At 37.1% G+C, this 16414-nt stretch overlaps 2 protein-coding genes across 3 annotated transcripts in view; one reads left to right on the top strand and one right to left on the bottom strand.

Moving 5' to 3' along the window:
• The window catches only part of LOC139983652 (26S proteasome non-ATPase regulatory subunit 2-like), a 19471-nt gene extending 14330 nt beyond the window's left edge, over window positions 1-5141 (top strand). The window contains exons 16-20 of the mRNA XM_071997353.1: window positions 883-1051; window positions 1926-2147; window positions 2313-2431; window positions 3106-3220; window positions 3742-5141. Coding sequence (XP_071853454.1) covers window positions 883-1051; window positions 1926-2147; window positions 2313-2431; window positions 3106-3220; window positions 3742-3815 — 699 coding nt within the window. The 3' untranslated portion in view covers window positions 3816-5141. The remainder of the gene's footprint in view (window positions 1-882; window positions 1052-1925; window positions 2148-2312; window positions 2432-3105; window positions 3221-3741) is intronic.
• On the bottom strand, window positions 5128-15036 carry LOC139983657 (V-type proton ATPase subunit C 1-B-like). Of its 2 annotated transcripts, none has more exons than XM_071997359.1 (12): window positions 14895-15036; window positions 13754-13965; window positions 12912-12997; window positions 12485-12579; window positions 11696-11787; window positions 11160-11258; window positions 10580-10648; window positions 10080-10172; window positions 9230-9323; window positions 8466-8563; window positions 8069-8201; window positions 5128-7536 (listed from the first exon to the last, which is right to left on the bottom strand). In XM_071997359.1, the coding sequence occupies exons 2-12, from the start codon at window positions 13963-13965 to the stop codon at window positions 7444-7446; spliced, it is 1164 nt and encodes a 387-aa protein (XP_071853460.1). In that variant the 5' UTR covers window positions 14895-15036; the 3' UTR covers window positions 5128-7443. The 2 variants fall into 2 exon arrangements, with proteins under 2 accessions (XP_071853460.1, XP_071853459.1); XM_071997358.1 differs by having other exon boundaries at window positions 14874-15033.
• Between the last annotated feature and the right edge of the window lie 1378 nt (window positions 15037-16414).

A 16414-nucleotide genomic window follows, 5' to 3' on the forward strand; every position in this document is an offset into this window, starting at 1 on the left:
CCAGATTGCTAGCCTAACACATAAAGTATATATGCAAGTTTACACCTATGCTTAGGATGCTATCTATCCTCAGAGCGAGGACTGTCTCTTTTTTACTTAGGCCAGTTTTGTTTTGGCCAGACAGGTAGCCTAACACTTAAAGTATATAGGAAAGTTTACACCTATACTTAGGATGCTATCTATCCTCAGAGTGAGGACTGTCTCCTTTTAGTTACGCCAGATTGGTAGCCTAATACGTAAAGTAGTAAAGGAAGTTAACACCTATGCTTATGATGCTGCCTATCAGCTAACTGAGGACTTTTTCTCTTTGGTTCGCCAGTTTCATTTAAACAACTTAGGTAGACTCACACATTCAGTATATTGGTATATTATAACCTAAGCTTGTGGATGTAGATAAATTTCATTGGCTCATGTCATAACTTAGATTACCTAATGCACATAATGCATAGGAAATTGTGTCCTAAGCTTAGCAACTGAACCATCTTTGAGAGTTGGTAATGGTGTCCATTCAAGATTGGTGATGGTGATAACTGTTGACTGACGTTTTGTTTAGGTTCAATGTGCTTTGGAAAAACTCCAGCGAGTGTATACCGATGCCAGAATATCATTTTTGCTTGATGAGATTAAATTGGGCTTGAACTTGGTAGCTGAGACGTATCTCTAGGCAGTATTCTTACAGGATATGTACTCTCAAAAACCACCAATCCATTGTCACATGAACAAATTCTTGAAGCTGAAAAAGCCTCTTTATCTTCTGCTTTTTAAGGATCTCAAAAATTGTTTTTGCTCGATGAGATCAATCTTTTGTCTGTCTGAACAATTAAGAATGATTTTAAATCTATCATGTCATTATTTTTGCTCATTTCTTCTTTCCTCTGTTAGCTCCGTTACGGTGAGCCAGTCATTCGGAGGTCTGTTCCACTAGCACTCGGTCTCCTCTCAGTATCAAATCCCAAGCTTCAAATTCTGGACACGCTTAGCAAGTTTTCTCACGACACAGACTCGGAGGTGGCCCACAATGCAATATTTGCACTCGGCATTGTAGGAGCAGGTAATATATGTGGTAAACAGGCGCGTAGCCAAGGGGGGGGGGGGGGGGGGGCGAAGCATATTTTTTATTTTATTTTTTTATGTTTTTATGATATCGCTAGTATTTTCAAAAGAGAAAATGCTAAGATGCAACTAACAAGGCCTGGGAAGTGCCATTTCCAGCGATCTGGGAGGCATTTTCAGCCAAAATTTTCTTGTACGCTTCGCGCCAATAAATGGTGGCGCTACGCTTAGATAGTTTGCAATGCCGAATCTACAGTTTCGCCCCTCCCTTGGCTAATTCCTGGCTACGCGCCTGGTGGTAAACTTAACAGGAACAGGAAGGAGAGGTAACGGGGAGGGGCATGGAAAGAGGGGGAAATGAGGGGCATTGTAGGAGCAGGTAAGATCACATTATGTGGTAAAATTCACAGGAAGGAAAGGTAAAGGGGAGGGGCATGGTGGGGGGGGGGGGGAATGAGGGGGATTTTCAATACAGCCCACAGTTGTTTTTCTCTGTACTACAGATTATAGGTTAACCCGAATGGCAGGTACGGAAAGAGGAGGGGATGGGGAATGGGGAGGATTTTTGAATACAGACCACATTTGTTTCTGTACTTCAGATAATAGGTTAACTCGAGAGGCAGGTATGGAAAGAAGAGCTTGGTGGGGGGGGGTGGGAGGATTTCAAATATAGCCCACATTTGTTTCTCTCTGTACTTCAAATTATAAGTTAACTCGAGAGGCAGTTACAGAAAGGGGAGGGTAGATTAGGGGGTTAACCTACCTTCTCCTTCCTTTCAATTTTGAAAAGAGTTCTAAAAGATTGTGGTAAAAGATGAATCATAAAGTATGCTAAATGTTCATTCCTATTCCATCTTTCATTCCATCCACAGGGACCAACAACGCAAGGCTTGCAGCAATGCTCCGTCAGTTGGCCCAGTACCATGCCAAGGACCCAGCAAACTTATTCATGGTCCGATTGGCCCAAGGTCTTACCCACCTGGGTAAAGGAACTCTAACCCTCTGCCCGTACCACAGTGATCGCCAGCTTCTCAGTCAAGTATCCCTGGCGGGGCTTCTAGCTACCACAGTAGCATGCTTGGATGTTAAGACCAGTGAGTATTACATAACAGTATTCTAAGAGAGATGTGCTCTGTATTATGTAACGGTATTCTAAGAGAGATGTGCTCCTTGTTACATTACAGTATTCTAAAGATGTGCTCCGTATTATGTAACGGTATTCTAAAGATTGCTAACAACGAACGACTTGTCTCCCACAGCAATTCTCGGAAGAAGTCATTACCTGATGTACAGTCTGGTCACAGCCATGAGACCAAGGATGTTGGTTACGTTCGATGAGGAATTGCGACCTCTCCCAGTACAAGTCAGGGTCGGGCAGGTAAGATTACTATCATTACCTCCTATCAAAATGAATAATTGCATAGTTTAGGATTGCAATACTTTATCGGAAGAAAACAGGACAAGTTGCCATGGGCAAGAGTCTTATGTGGGTGGCTTTCTAACCCTCCTTTGTAGAAGGAGAGGAAAATATGATTTTGAAGAGTACCTAGATGAAAATGGTACCAGATGTGATGTTATAATAATTTTTTTAATTTTATCTCCTACAAAAAGCACTGTGACATGTAAGATTGGAATGGTTAAAGGCCTGCACTAGCGACAGTTTGCCTCTGTTCTCTTATTGAAGCAGCTAGATGAGTAAATCACCTTTGAGGAATTACTTCCACTGTATTTTGTTAGAACTACCTCAAAAAAAAATAAGCATCGTTTAAAGATTTTTCAATATGTCCTGATGCTCACATAACAATAAGAAAAGATGAACTAGCCAGAGAACCTTCTTCACCTTCTCTTGTTAAAGATTAATATCTTTTTTTTTCAAACTAGACTTTCTCATAGAAATTTTAAAAATTATTTCATAAATTGGCCATTCACAATTTGAACCTTTCTAATTAAAAGTCATAAAAATTTGAAACAGTAGGTTCAAGTTGCCCAGTGCCAGCTTGAGTAATACTATTGACGGTCAAGTGAGTTAAACACTTCTCTTCGTTCTTACAGTCCGTGGATGTCGTAGGTCAAGCCGGCAAGCCGAAGACGATAACCGGTTTCCAAACACACACTACTCCAGTCCTACTGGCTTATGGAGAGAGAGCTGAATTAGCCACTGAAGAATGTATCCTTTATTATCAATCAATATCCATCTTTTTGGAATCATTTCCATGTTTTGGTGGAAATATCCACCTTCTATGGAACTATTCATATCTGTGGAATTAGAAAAAAGTTACAGAATCAGATTTAAGGCAGTCTGCATTATTTCCTGTTTGCCTTTGTCCAGTATGGATGAACTGGTAACGCATTGTTAGTCAAAAAAAAGTTTCTGATGACAAACTTATCTTGAAGAGAAACAGTATTCCACACTGCTAGTTTTGAGGCTGTTTAATCATTTTTGAGGCTGTTTTATGGCAAGTTTACTCTGTTTTAGGCACAAGGACACTGTTTTGTGTATTTTTAGGCTTTAAGGCTGTTTCGTACAACTTAAGGCTTGCATATGGAGGCCGCCAGCTCAGTCTTTTGACCACACCTCTGCCCAAATATATTTCAATTGTGGAAGTGAGTGTATTTTTTCTAATGTTAACGAGTTTCTCTTAAAACAGGCCAACTTGATGATCGTTTCCTTAACCCAGCTCCTTTCAGATCTTCCTTTAACGCCGATTGTGGAAGGGTTTGTGATCCTGAGGAAGAATCCCGACTTTGAACAAGACGCATAGAGCAAGCCAGCAAATAATTATTCGAATGGTTATGCAACGGATTGGAGCAACGCTGTCGAAAGATACGACTGATATTTAAACTTTCTTTTTGTAGTACAGAGTTTGTACTTGCAATGTTGAGGTGTTATGTCTAAATGTTTTACCAGCTTCGTACCACCTGTTTTAGTATCAGGAGTTAACAAGAAAGCTCTAAAAAAGGCTCGGCAAACGACAAGTGTTCAATGTTAAGGGCAGTGACCCAGGCTCAACTCACAGAGAGCTGTAAATTTGGAAGACAAATTCTGTGATGTCTTTTTTGAGTCGACGGCCCCAAAAAGATTTGATGCAGTAAGTGGTAAATTTGAAGGTCTCTCAAGAAATTTACTGCTTAACGATTGCTGTCGCTAAATTCCAATACTGCTTAAATGGAGGATTCGTTGCCATAATGTCCATTAAGAGACAATAATAATATTCATTGGGTCTACATGTGATCTCTAGAAGACACAATATCAGAACCAGCTATTTCTTGGTTGCAACTTACCTGTTACTTGTCATTGACAATGTACTTTGTTAATTTCCCAAGACCGGCCTATTTGTTCCCCAATTTCACATCTTTTCGCTTTTGATTTCTATTGAAGCAGTCACAAAGTCCTACATATCACCTGATTCAGGAAACAAAAGATATGATGCCCTACTTATATGCTAACCAAAAGAGAAGGTAGTTTACTATGCAAAGCTTAGGTTCCAAGTTTTCACATACATGTTACCTGTTAGGCTAACATGATCATCTTCAGTTCCACAAACAGTTCATTTCTCAAATAGCATGTATAGTAGGCAACCCCATTCTTCATAGGAATCAATTTCTCATGTAGCTAGTTAAGGCAAAGGAGTGAAGTAACCCAGTTAGATTACAGGTTTGGAAAGGGGTGGGGGCAGGAAGGGAGGGACTGCAGAACAGTCTTGTCAGAGTGGAACATATGATAAGCCTTGGGGAAGAGGTCATATTTTGATATATCTGGAATAAGTAAAATGGTTTCAAAGAAGAATCGCACTCATGCCCTTAAGACCTACATTGACATTTAGTAGGCTACATTTATTCCATAATTTACAGGAAGTGAGCAGAATGTTTGTTTTGATGTCTTGTGGAGGAAATATGTCAAAAGATATAGCAATCTACTCCAAGAGAGATTAAGCTTATATCTGATAAATCTTCACAAAAGTATTTGCACTCGATATCGAGGAAATGAAACAAGTAATATAACTTTGATGAATGATAGAGGTCTCATGTTAATGTTTACAAATTGTTGGTGAAATAAATAAAAAAGACAAAGAATTTTGTATAACACATTTATATATTATAATGGAGTTGTTTTTAATTTTTTGTTATTTAACAATTTTAAAATCGTTCAACTCCCTTATTTTCTATGACACATTGCTACATGGTAGTGCAAAATTACAGTGGCCTTTCTTTTATCTGTAAAGTAAATCAAACTCACCCAAGGAATTTTCCACAACTCTTCTTAATTTTTTTATCCAACAACTAATCTGGTATCAAGGGGACATACATTTAAAGACAAAATGGGATTAGTATGAATTAGTTGCCATGATGACCAGGACAAGATTTTGAAATTCCTAACAAGTTATTTTATCCATTGGGTGGTGTGTCAGCATTTTCCTGACGATCACATTATTTGGCCAATAAAATTGTAAACTTTATGAAACATTCATCGTCCTTAACTAAAAAAAATTCTTACCAAACAAGATATGAAGCTAGTACACAGAATACCTAACAAACCCAATTAATAAACACAAAGAGAGCGGGTCAGTTTGATAACTGTCAAAATGATATACCATGGAATTGAGCAAGAAAGTGGATTGATTAGAATGTCAAACCAGTGACCAAAACTTGGAAGCTCTGCTAAAAAAAATTCTCTGCTCTGTTTTCCATTGTTTATAATATCTGTCAGTTTTCCATTTACTGATAAACTGTATGTTAGTATACATTAAACTCCGTTTGTTAGATGGAATGAATCGTAGCGATATAAAAACATTTTTTTTTTGCTCAATGCACAAGAAAGCAATATCCTATTATTCTTAACCCATTGAGATAAGAAACTTTTTTTTTTCTGACAGGCTCCAGAATGGAGTGTATATTAGGTCTAGTGAAAGGTTGTGCTCATAATGCCTTGGTGGTACACCCCCACCCCCTGGATGGATGCAGGAGTCTAGTCCTATTGTTTCACATAGGATGAAACAAGTGAAAGATGCCCTTACTTTATACATGGATCAGTTTTAAAATCATCCCTCTAGAATCAAGTCCCATAAAGAAGTTGCAATAGTCCGTTTCCACTTTCTGCCGAATTTACTCGAGTAGGTACAATGTCTATTCATGAGAGTAATGAAACCTTTATCAGGCACAAAGATTCACATGGTACGTCTCCTGTTTAAACTAGATAAGACCCACATACCAGCACCCTCTGTTGAATTTGGGCGGCGCTAGAAACCTTATTGTCAGTACTCCTAACATGTCAGTTGAATAATTCATTTTGGAAACTTCTACAAGGTAAGCTAATATCTTCGACCTAATACTGATTCCCTTGAAAACAATGATGGCTGAAAACAATGTTTGAGTTTTATCTCGATTCAGTGCTCTCCTACCCATCCAACCCCTCCACTGCCCCCTCCACTGCCCCCTCCACTGCCCCCATCACCCTTCTAACCATGTAACCTAATTGTGCAACATGCAAAGTAAAACATGAAAAGCCTCCCCTAGTACACACCCCAGACAAACTTGGGTTCCTTCACAAAATACAAACAAGGAATATATATATATATGTGTATTAATTTTTGTTCTCACAGTACTCCATTGTAATACTTTATTACCACATTCGATAAAACTCTACCCACCTTCATTCCATAAAATTAACTTACTAAATACATATTTTTTTTCAATAACCATATCATATTTAATTTGACAAGGACGAGCATCTGTTGATGACAATATATATATATAACGAAGCACTGGCTTTGGAGAAAAAAACTGAAAACAATTGCAAGAATAGTTGTGAACGCTACCAAGGCCGTGTCTGACAAAATCATGAAAAAGTTATAAACTGATTCAAATTAAATATGACATGAGGTGGAATTTCCAGTGGCATTCTCCCACCCAAAGTAATCTTCATTCCACAAACTTATGCAGTCCACTCGAAATTACAGATATACCTAGGTGGAATCCTAGCATGCAATGTTCATTAAAGTCTCCTTCACAGCCTCCTCCTCACCCCCCCCCCCTTCACTAGATATGTTTGACTTGATACGAAACGTCTCTCTCCTACATCATAGAAATGCGGTACCAGCAGCTGTGATGGAACACCATTTAATTATAACATTATATATTTAGTTATAACACACGACAGAATTTTGATAAACGGTTCCTGAAGTGAACAACAGAATGCTTTCTTCCTATCAATCCCATACATGCACCCTTAGAGTATACAGCTATCCCAGTCCTGGTCTATAAACATCCACACATTCATCCATACAAAGAAAGGTAGTCTAGTTTCCCCAAACAGTACTGGCACGAGGTTCAAAATTTGAGGAGGGGGTTGTGTAATAAGGTGCCAACATTCACGGTGAGGTATTGCACAATTCATTTCTTTTCCCAGAAGTTGATGTTGATAGGGTAGTACACATATGGATAATATTCATTGTTGACCATAAAGCCAGGAAGGTCAAAGTTTGCCTGTAAAGAAAACGAGGACATCACATTCAACTGATCAGCTTTAAAATGTTGACAACAGGTGTTGCATCTATATATACAGTGGATCAAACAATATTATTGGTTGAATTTGGAAGACTCTTGGATGCACCCAACGAAGTCTACTGAAACTAAAGAATTTGCTCAATTAAAATATTTTACACATCTTAATGCTCTGTACACTATTAGGTCAGAAACTTTTGCTAACATGAGTGTAAGTCAAGTCATACGGTCCACAACTTCCATTTCTCAAGTAAAGTCATTGACTCATGTCACCATATTATCTCTATGGAGGAAAATCTTGATGAATTTCATAGTTGAAACTTCATATTTGAAATCCATTTTTGAAAGTCACTGAATATTTCAACGCTCACCAAATAAATGCAGGCTAACCAGTTTGTCCCAATAGTGCAAAGTCTAATGTCCATGAATTGCATTGCCAAATAAATCCATTATTCTCATGGTTTTTTGAGCTGTTTAAGGTTATCATGGTTTCACTGAATATAAAGGACTATACCTCTGAGACGGTGTTTGCTGTACCGCTAGTGTCGAGGTGAGAGTAGAGATCTTTCAACATCTCCCTTAATCTCTTTTGTGTCTTCTTGTAAGGGTGGAGTAACATGGCCTGGAAGTTGACGGGCAAACCATACCTAAGCAGGAGAAGACGAGAGTAGAGGAGAATCATCCCTGTTCTGAAACGCAGCTATGCAATTGGCTAGGATGATTAGGGTCTACTATGAATATGTTAATGTGACATAAATATTATACACAAAGAGGAAAGCCACCCTAAAAATCAAAATCTCTTTGAATGTTAACTTTCTTCATCACTTGCTTACTGGTGAATGAAAGGAGGGAAAAATCCAGATCGTTGACTACCTTCTCATTGTTCAATCAAAGAAGAAAAAGCCTCTCACCTTAAAACAGATTCCACGAACACTCTGATAGCCTTCACATGGATCCAGGCAGTAAAACATTCACTGAAATTAATCTTCAACCATCTGACCAAAGGACCCTGAGACAAGATAATTAAAACAAAGTATATTACATATTTTTTGGGGGGAAGATATTAATTCCTCCAAATAGCCGAATAAAAATTCAATATTCAAAGTTTGGATGTGGGTGAGACCATGTGGGTGTCAGAAGGCAATTATAATAAAGGTAATTAACGCATGATCGGACAGACAACAATTTTATTTCAATTTGTTCCTAACAGCATTAAACGTTAACAATAGTCAACACAAGTTTTAACCACTGTTGAACTGGAAAAAATGATAGTTTTAACACGTAATATCTCTGTGGCCAGTAGTTGCCATAGACAAATCAAAATGCCATAAGCCTTTGCCATGCCACTTGTATCTCAAATGGGCTTAGTTGGACTCCACAGAAAACGGCAGGTTTCCCTGTTCACACAGTATTCATACACTGATAAAGACGTAACCCCTTATCACGCTGTATTCATACACTGATAAAGAAGTAATCCTATCAGGCCATATTCAGACATTGATAAAGAAGTATCCCTTATCACGCAGTATTCATACACTGATAAGGAAGTAATCCTTATCACGCAGTATTCATACACTGATAAGGAAGTAATCCTTATTACGCAGTATTCATACACTGATAAGGAAGTAACCCTTATCACACAGTATTCATACACTGATAAAGAAGTAATCCTTACATATTGCTTGTTTTTGTCCGCAGTCAGTTTGTCTCGTTCGTTCTTCCCAGCTGCGACTTCCTCCTCGCTATAAGTAAAGTCTCGGACAATAAATCTAACAAGAGGAATTTGAAATCAAACGAAACGATTATTCAACGATGGAGTTTCTTGTTTTCAGAAACTAATCCTAAATTTATGAAGAAAACATGTACCATTAGGATTAAATTTATTACATTATACTGTTTTAAAATGAAAACAACTAAAAGGCTGGGAGATAATGGCATCTTATTTGAGCGGCATCCTTATTTCTACTACATGTCTACTGCTGTAAACAGCAACAATTCCTGGCAGAACAAGTCAGTGTTACAATAATGGAGACAAAATCATATCATCATATCATCTCCGCTAGGATTGTTTGAATCAGATAAATTAATTGATGATGTTTCATGGAAGATTGACCATAAGGACATATGCCTAGCATCCTTGGACAACTGTCCCAGAATGTAATTACAATTACACTGGCAAAGGATCCTCATACAGACAGTCAAAATTTGTTCAATAAAAAAGATAAAAATTGTTTAAATAAACTCATTAGTTTCTAGATTACTTTACTTTCTAGGCAATATGATAAATATTTTTTACTTTAACATATTACATACTCATAATTAATAATCATTTTAATGTCTTACATATTCATTGTAATCTTTAATTTGAATGTCTTGCATATTCATTATAATAATTTTTAATTTGAATGTCTTGCATATTCATTATAATAATTTTTAATTTGACCTTACATATTCATTTTAATCATTTTTAATTTTAATGTCTTGCATATTCACTATTCTACCTAATATTATTTCATCATACTAACTTGTTTTCTCTGGCATGGAGTTTGTATTCATCAACGACTTTCTTGAAGAGAGTCACTGTGAAGAGGGAATTTTCAGAATCTGACGAGATTTTCCTGAGAAGAGGGAAGAAAAATAAAATTACACAAACAATTCCTTCTATAACGAGGAGAATTTTCTTTCTCATAAAATACAGTAAGCAAGTGACTGGCTCCAGCCGATAGGCGGGTGAGTTATTTTTATTGGGGCACTGCCAGATTTGGCCTACTTGACTTGCTCACTCCTGTGTTACATACGTAGTTGACTGAGTTATATTAACAGCAACATCAACTACAGAACATGTTGTGTCTAACAATTTTAACTCCATGACTTCTGGTGCAATTTCCATTTATATAAAAAAGTAACACATTGAGTCTTCAGTTTAAACTAAATCAATCCATTCATGGTAGAAGGAGTGTGGTTATCAGCAGCTTAGTGAAAGCTGAATGCATAACAAGGCTTTGAGACAAATCTAGTGGCTTACTTTGATGACTGTGGTACCACCATGTCCGAGAGAGTTTCATATTTGTTGTTCCAATCATCTTCACAGGATCTGAAAGAAAACAATCAACATAAACTTAGGCTAATTTGATAGAGAATAGTTCTAAATAACCTCATTCCTACAGTCTTTTTCAAAGAAATCTCTTTTGATTGAAATGGACTACCTTTTGTGTTATCATGTGTACAAACTTTCAAGGCTTGACCTCTGCTGACCACAAATGACCATTGAACTTTAAAGAAATGAATAGGGTTCTCTTTTTCAATAAGACGAATTCACATACCAAGTATGAAGTTAATCCAACATCCACTGTTTGTCGAATACACTTACACACCCACACATGCCATTGATTGCATAGATTCCTTCTGCTTCCAGCAAGGAATCAAAAATATATTTTCTGCCAAAAAAGAAAAGAATTAAAACAAACTAATTCACACCAAATAAAAAGGGACCACAAAAGAGCTAGAACCAGGGTTAACTTCAACCCGGTCCTCTTGGCATAAAGAGGAAATAACCATAGAGGGCAGGCTGCAGATAAATAAATCTGACTTTTCTGAAGACTTACTTCTGAACGACGACAAGCAGAGTGGTCAAGTATTCTGAGTTGGTGACGAAATGCTCCTTGTTAACCAATTCTCCTAAATTCCTGGTCAGCAAGCTACCACTGTTAAGTAAGGAGAATAAGAAACCAATCATGATTATCACCTAATCACATCATATCAAATAAGTACTATGGGTGAAAATTAAGACAAAGCAACGGGGGACCCACGTAGAATATTCATTCAATTCTCAAGAAACTTCTGGTTTATAGCAAGATTACCACTGTGTAGAACAGAGAAGAGCAACCAAATGTCAAATTATTATTTCATTAGCACAGTACAAATTTATAATGCAGCAAAACAGGTACTAATGTTGAAAACCAGGTTACCATCAAAGTTTAGATCATGTGTAACTCTCACTCTACAGAAGGGAAGGAACCAACCATGGAGGGTCATGTGACGTAATCCTAGGCGCTACTAACATATTATCTAACCCTTTATCAGTTTAAAGAGATAAGCCTTTCCAAAGACGACAGAACGCCACTATATACTGTGTACTTACACTGATTTCCTCTCTAGAGTTTGGAGTGTTCCCTTGAGATTATTGTAGGAATGGGCTTTAGTCTTCAAATCTGCATCCACTTGAGAAACTTGCTGCAGATGTTTAAAAGGAAAAAAAAACCAAACATACAATGTGATGCATAGAAATTTATAGATAAATAATGGCCACCATGAATGAAAGCAGATAATACTAAGTATGTGACTTTATTTTTTCTACCATTGCAACATGATGACCATATATATGAGAAATTTGCATACCACAAATATTAGAGACCATTTTTCATGTAATTTTGATATCTGACATTAGGGCCGTTTTATTATCCCCTTAGTCTTAAATTAATGAATGTGTAACATTATGCTGAGTGAGTACATGTAAGGATAGGATGTGTTAACATTCACTGAGACATCATTCTGAAATATCCGTTTATTAAGTGAACTATTGAAACCTTACCACATATTACACTTTAGTGCTAACCCTAACACACTGCTATATATCAGAGTGACTGTCTTCTAAGTTACTTTCTTTGCTAATTATTGCTTTTAGATTTGAATAACTGTTCAACAGCTTATTTAATTTGCTACCAATTGCTGCTATATAGTCTTAGTGACTATTTTCTAGTTAACTTTGTCTTTTAAAGATTTCTTCTACACTTTCTGAATGACCATCTTCTTGTTAACTTAATTTGCTAATAACATTTTGTTATATTTTCTGTGTGACTATTTTCTAGCTTACTTAATTTGCTAATGATTTCTGCTATATTTCTGCGTGACTATTTTCTAGCTTACTTACTTTGCTAATTATTTCTGCTATATTTTTGAGAGGTTGTTTAATCGGGTATTTGGCTAAATCCCACTGGAACCTCGTCATATAGGATGTCAAATCAGCTGAAGAATGAAAAAGAAAGATATAAGACTGAATTATTAACAACTCATGTCTTCAAATGAACAATGTTTCTTCAATGCCATAACTCAGGACCAAATGAAGATCAAAAATTGTATAATTGTTGTTAAATATGATTTGAAGAGTATATAAAAAAGTTGGCAACTATACATGATAATTTTTAAAATGATAGGTGTCATCATTGTGGGCACAACTAAAGTTATCAAGCACTATCAAGATACATTCATTAAATAGTAAGCCTCTGTATGTAGCAGTGGGTACTGATTTTGAAGCTAAATTCAGTAAATTGCTATTCAGTCACAATTAATTAACTTACTTCCATTAGCAAGGAGATTTCCAGCAAGTTTTTCGCCATGGTCTTCTAAAACTTCACCAAGATACTGCGAGAGCTTGTGTGTGACACTAGAAAGAAACAAGTAGAAAGATTGCATTAATGTTTTAAGTTGTTAACATTCTACCAATGACTTCACAAAGATACTTCGAAAGCCAGTGCTTGACACTGCAAATAAACACACTAATAGTGAGTTCTAAACAACAGGCCCAACAAATGTATCAAGGGTCCATTGGTAGCCATTCATACACTAGAAGGAGATTTACAAATAGTGAGTATACAAACTCAGGCTCAACAGATGTATCAGGGGCCTGTTGGGAGTCGATCATAACATTTGAAAGGGATTTACAAATGGTACTTGCAACAACAGGCCCAACAGATGTACAGTATCAGGGGCCCATTGGGAGCCATTCATAACACTAGAAAGAGATTTACAAATGGTGAGCTTGCAACTTAGGCCCAACAGATAGCAGGGAAATAATGTGTAACACTGGAACAGTTTCAAACTCAGGCCCAACAGATATTGAGGGATGGTAGGGGGAGGGGGGGGGAAGGGGTGTTTGTGCCACTGGAGAGGATCAAATTATTGATGAATTTCTGTTCATCAGCATCACAATATTGAAACGTTTCAGCAATTACATCAGTGACAAAAAGAATGCTATTTCAGGAATCCTGACAAAAGGTTTTAAAGGTAACTAAGTGGACACTCAGTAAACGTGAAACTTGTCTTTACCTGAGATGAATACAAACTAAGTCATCTCATATATTTATTACTAATTAGCAGTACTGACAAAAGATAATTCAGGAGAAATTAATTTTCAACTCACTTTTCTACATAGCCGTCTAACTTTCCCAGCTCATCAGAGAGACCCACCAGTATATCCAGGGTACCAACCTTCAGGTCTGGTAATGAAAATTTACTATTATGTGAGAGAGCTTGACCCCTGGCCACCGTGCATTGATTTAAACGTTCCCATGTTTGCTGGGTGGTCTTCTCTCCTGGTGCGGATATGAGCCAAAATTCAGTAGAAGCTGTCATCTGAGAGAGTTAAAACGATTTGACAATTTTTTTAAAATTTCTTCAACAATTTTATGTTTACGAGTCCATCGTGATACACTAAAGCTTTTTACTCTCAATTATATTTTTGCTCTAACGATGCCAGACATTCAAAATATAAAATGTTATGATGTCACAACGTCTTCAGTAAGGGAAAATGCTTTGAAGATGGCATTATGTGACCATTTATATGATGTTGCCATGTTATATCAGGCAACTTTGTGATTTCATAGATGATTTGATGATATCTCTTCAAAATGAAATAGGCCCCTAGAATTTAAGCTTGTATTTTAGAAGGTCTTTGAGTCAAAATGCTATTCAAGAAGAAAACACTAATCACATATAGGCCTAAATGCATTTCACTTTACTGTAAAATTTCAGTTAATGGGTGTTCTTCAAGACAGAGCTCCACAGTACAAAATCGACATGAACGCCTTACATTTTTATGGCCTAGAAAAAAGTTGCAATAAGATGGGCTATTACATAACATGCCAAATTAACATAAAAAAGTTACTTAACTTGCAATGTAACAACATAGCCTTCCTACACACCATTAGAATACTTTGGCCTTTTATTGGCCCAAATGATGCACATGCCACAGATATGGTTATTAGGCTTGACATAGGTCTAACTCAAAGTCTAACTTAGGACTTACCTAGCCTAATCAAACATAGGCCTAGGCTAGGCCTAATTTAGTTTTGTTAATGTTTCATCCTCCCCTAGGTCAATATTGTTAACATTAGTACTAGCTATCTTAAGTACTAACAAACGCGTATGGACAAAAGAGTAACATTACATGTATGGTGCAGACAAGCTATTGCTAATGCTAGCCTAGCTTCGACCTACACAGTAACCTACAAATACATAGGCCTAGCCAAGTTCGACCTTACGTTACTGTGTGCTATTCGAACCGTGTGGAATCTTGGGTCGGTCAACACAAGTGTGGCTCAGAAAATTAAACACCCTAACTGCACGACAGTAAGAGAAAGTTATCTTATTACTGTGTATTTTAATATGAAGTCTTTTGCACTGTATTTGTGTGCTCGCTATGTATTGTGACAATTCAAAGTGTAGCCTATATTATTCGATAGACCTCTCGCTCATGTGACCTGATGATCGAAATGAAAACAAGATTACACATAACAAATCTAGCACCATCAGTGTGCAAGGGTCAAATCAATATCAGTCGTTCTTATAAAGAAGTAACAAGTAATTACTTAAATCGTACCTCAATGGGTCTAGTTTGAAACAGCTTTCTCCAACATGGCTAAAAGTAACAATATTCTAGAAATTTTTAGCGGTATGGGAGAAAGTTTTGAACACAAATTTCTATAATTGTATTCATTCTGTGAGACATCAAATCTACGGCAGGGAATTTCCCTATCCCGTGTACTTACTCATACACGCAATCCGTAGCGTAAAGGATTCCCATTGCATTTTAGTGTGATGTTTACAGACTTCGCTAGCTTACTGTTATTTTTTGTACCAGGGTAACAATAACAGATCATTGTTCGCGTCTAGTCTCGCAGAACTGCACACGGTCGATCCTACAAGTGGGTTATTTCACCAGAAGATCGGATGCAAGCTTCCACAAGAACTAGCCCTACATATGTCCAGCGCAAGAAAGGCCAATACTGGCAATAGTAAGAAGTCATTGTTAGTAGGCTACAGTTGTTACATATTCATATCGTAAGATAGGGAGGCATATCATTTATGTACATGTAGGCCTATATTTTTTATTCTTCTTAACTTAAATGAGTAGGCTATAATCCCACGCACTAGAGTTTGTTCAGTAGCCTATCACAGTAGCTTAGGTTCATGCCTTGGCTTAGATTTAGACTCTTTTTTAGAGTAAATGTCAAGTCTGCATGAAGGATGATAATTTTCCCTGATCTTGGGTTAAAGCCTATCAAATGCTTACTGCATTCTCTCAAGTCTAGGGCATATGCCTATATTATAAGCATGACTTAAAAGGTACAGTAGCCTAATTAGGCCTACTGTACAGGTACTGTATATAGCATATTTGTTATTGGAAGCTGTTATCAGATAAAATCACAAACTTTACATTCTAGGATTAAAAGATGAAGAAATCATCATTCTAATGTTTGGACATGACTGAAGGGAATGGTTGATGACATTAATCTTTCACCTAAATCCCTCACCTCTGTTTCATGAGCTTGGGTTTATAGTTAGACCACAACTATGGTGTACACCCCCCCCCCCCCCGCCCCCATGTAACCCCACACAACAAATCATGAGTATAGTAACTAGCACAACCTTGTGTTTATAGCTACTAACATAGTATCAAACCTAACCTTACCTAATTTATGGTCTAAATATGCCTCAGAAAGCATCATTTGACTTCTAAACAATTAAATTTCTTTCTGAGGGAGGACCTCCACAACTCCTTTATACATCGTCGAATCCCCTC

Source organism: Apostichopus japonicus, chromosome 16 (genome assembly GCF_037975245.1).
Source record: "Apostichopus japonicus isolate 1M-3 chromosome 16, ASM3797524v1, whole genome shotgun sequence".
NCBI classification, from domain to species: domain Eukaryota; kingdom Metazoa; phylum Echinodermata; class Holothuroidea; order Aspidochirotida; family Stichopodidae; genus Apostichopus; species Apostichopus japonicus.

Bases quoted from the DNA above. Each gene is read 5' to 3' on its own strand.
- LOC139983657 (XM_071997359.1), bottom strand. From the start codon at position 13,965: ATGACAGCTTCTACTGAATTTTGGCTCATATCCGCACCAGGAGAGAAG. The intron at 11,259-11,695 runs GTAAGTACACAG...CTTACTTAACAG, and splicing joins ACTCTAGAGAGGAAATCAGT to TGGTAGCTTGCTGACCAGGA. The intron at 8,202-8,465 runs GTGAGAGGCTTT...TCTCCTGCTTAG, and splicing joins TTCGTGGAATCTGTTTTAAG to GTATGGTTTGCCCGTCAACT.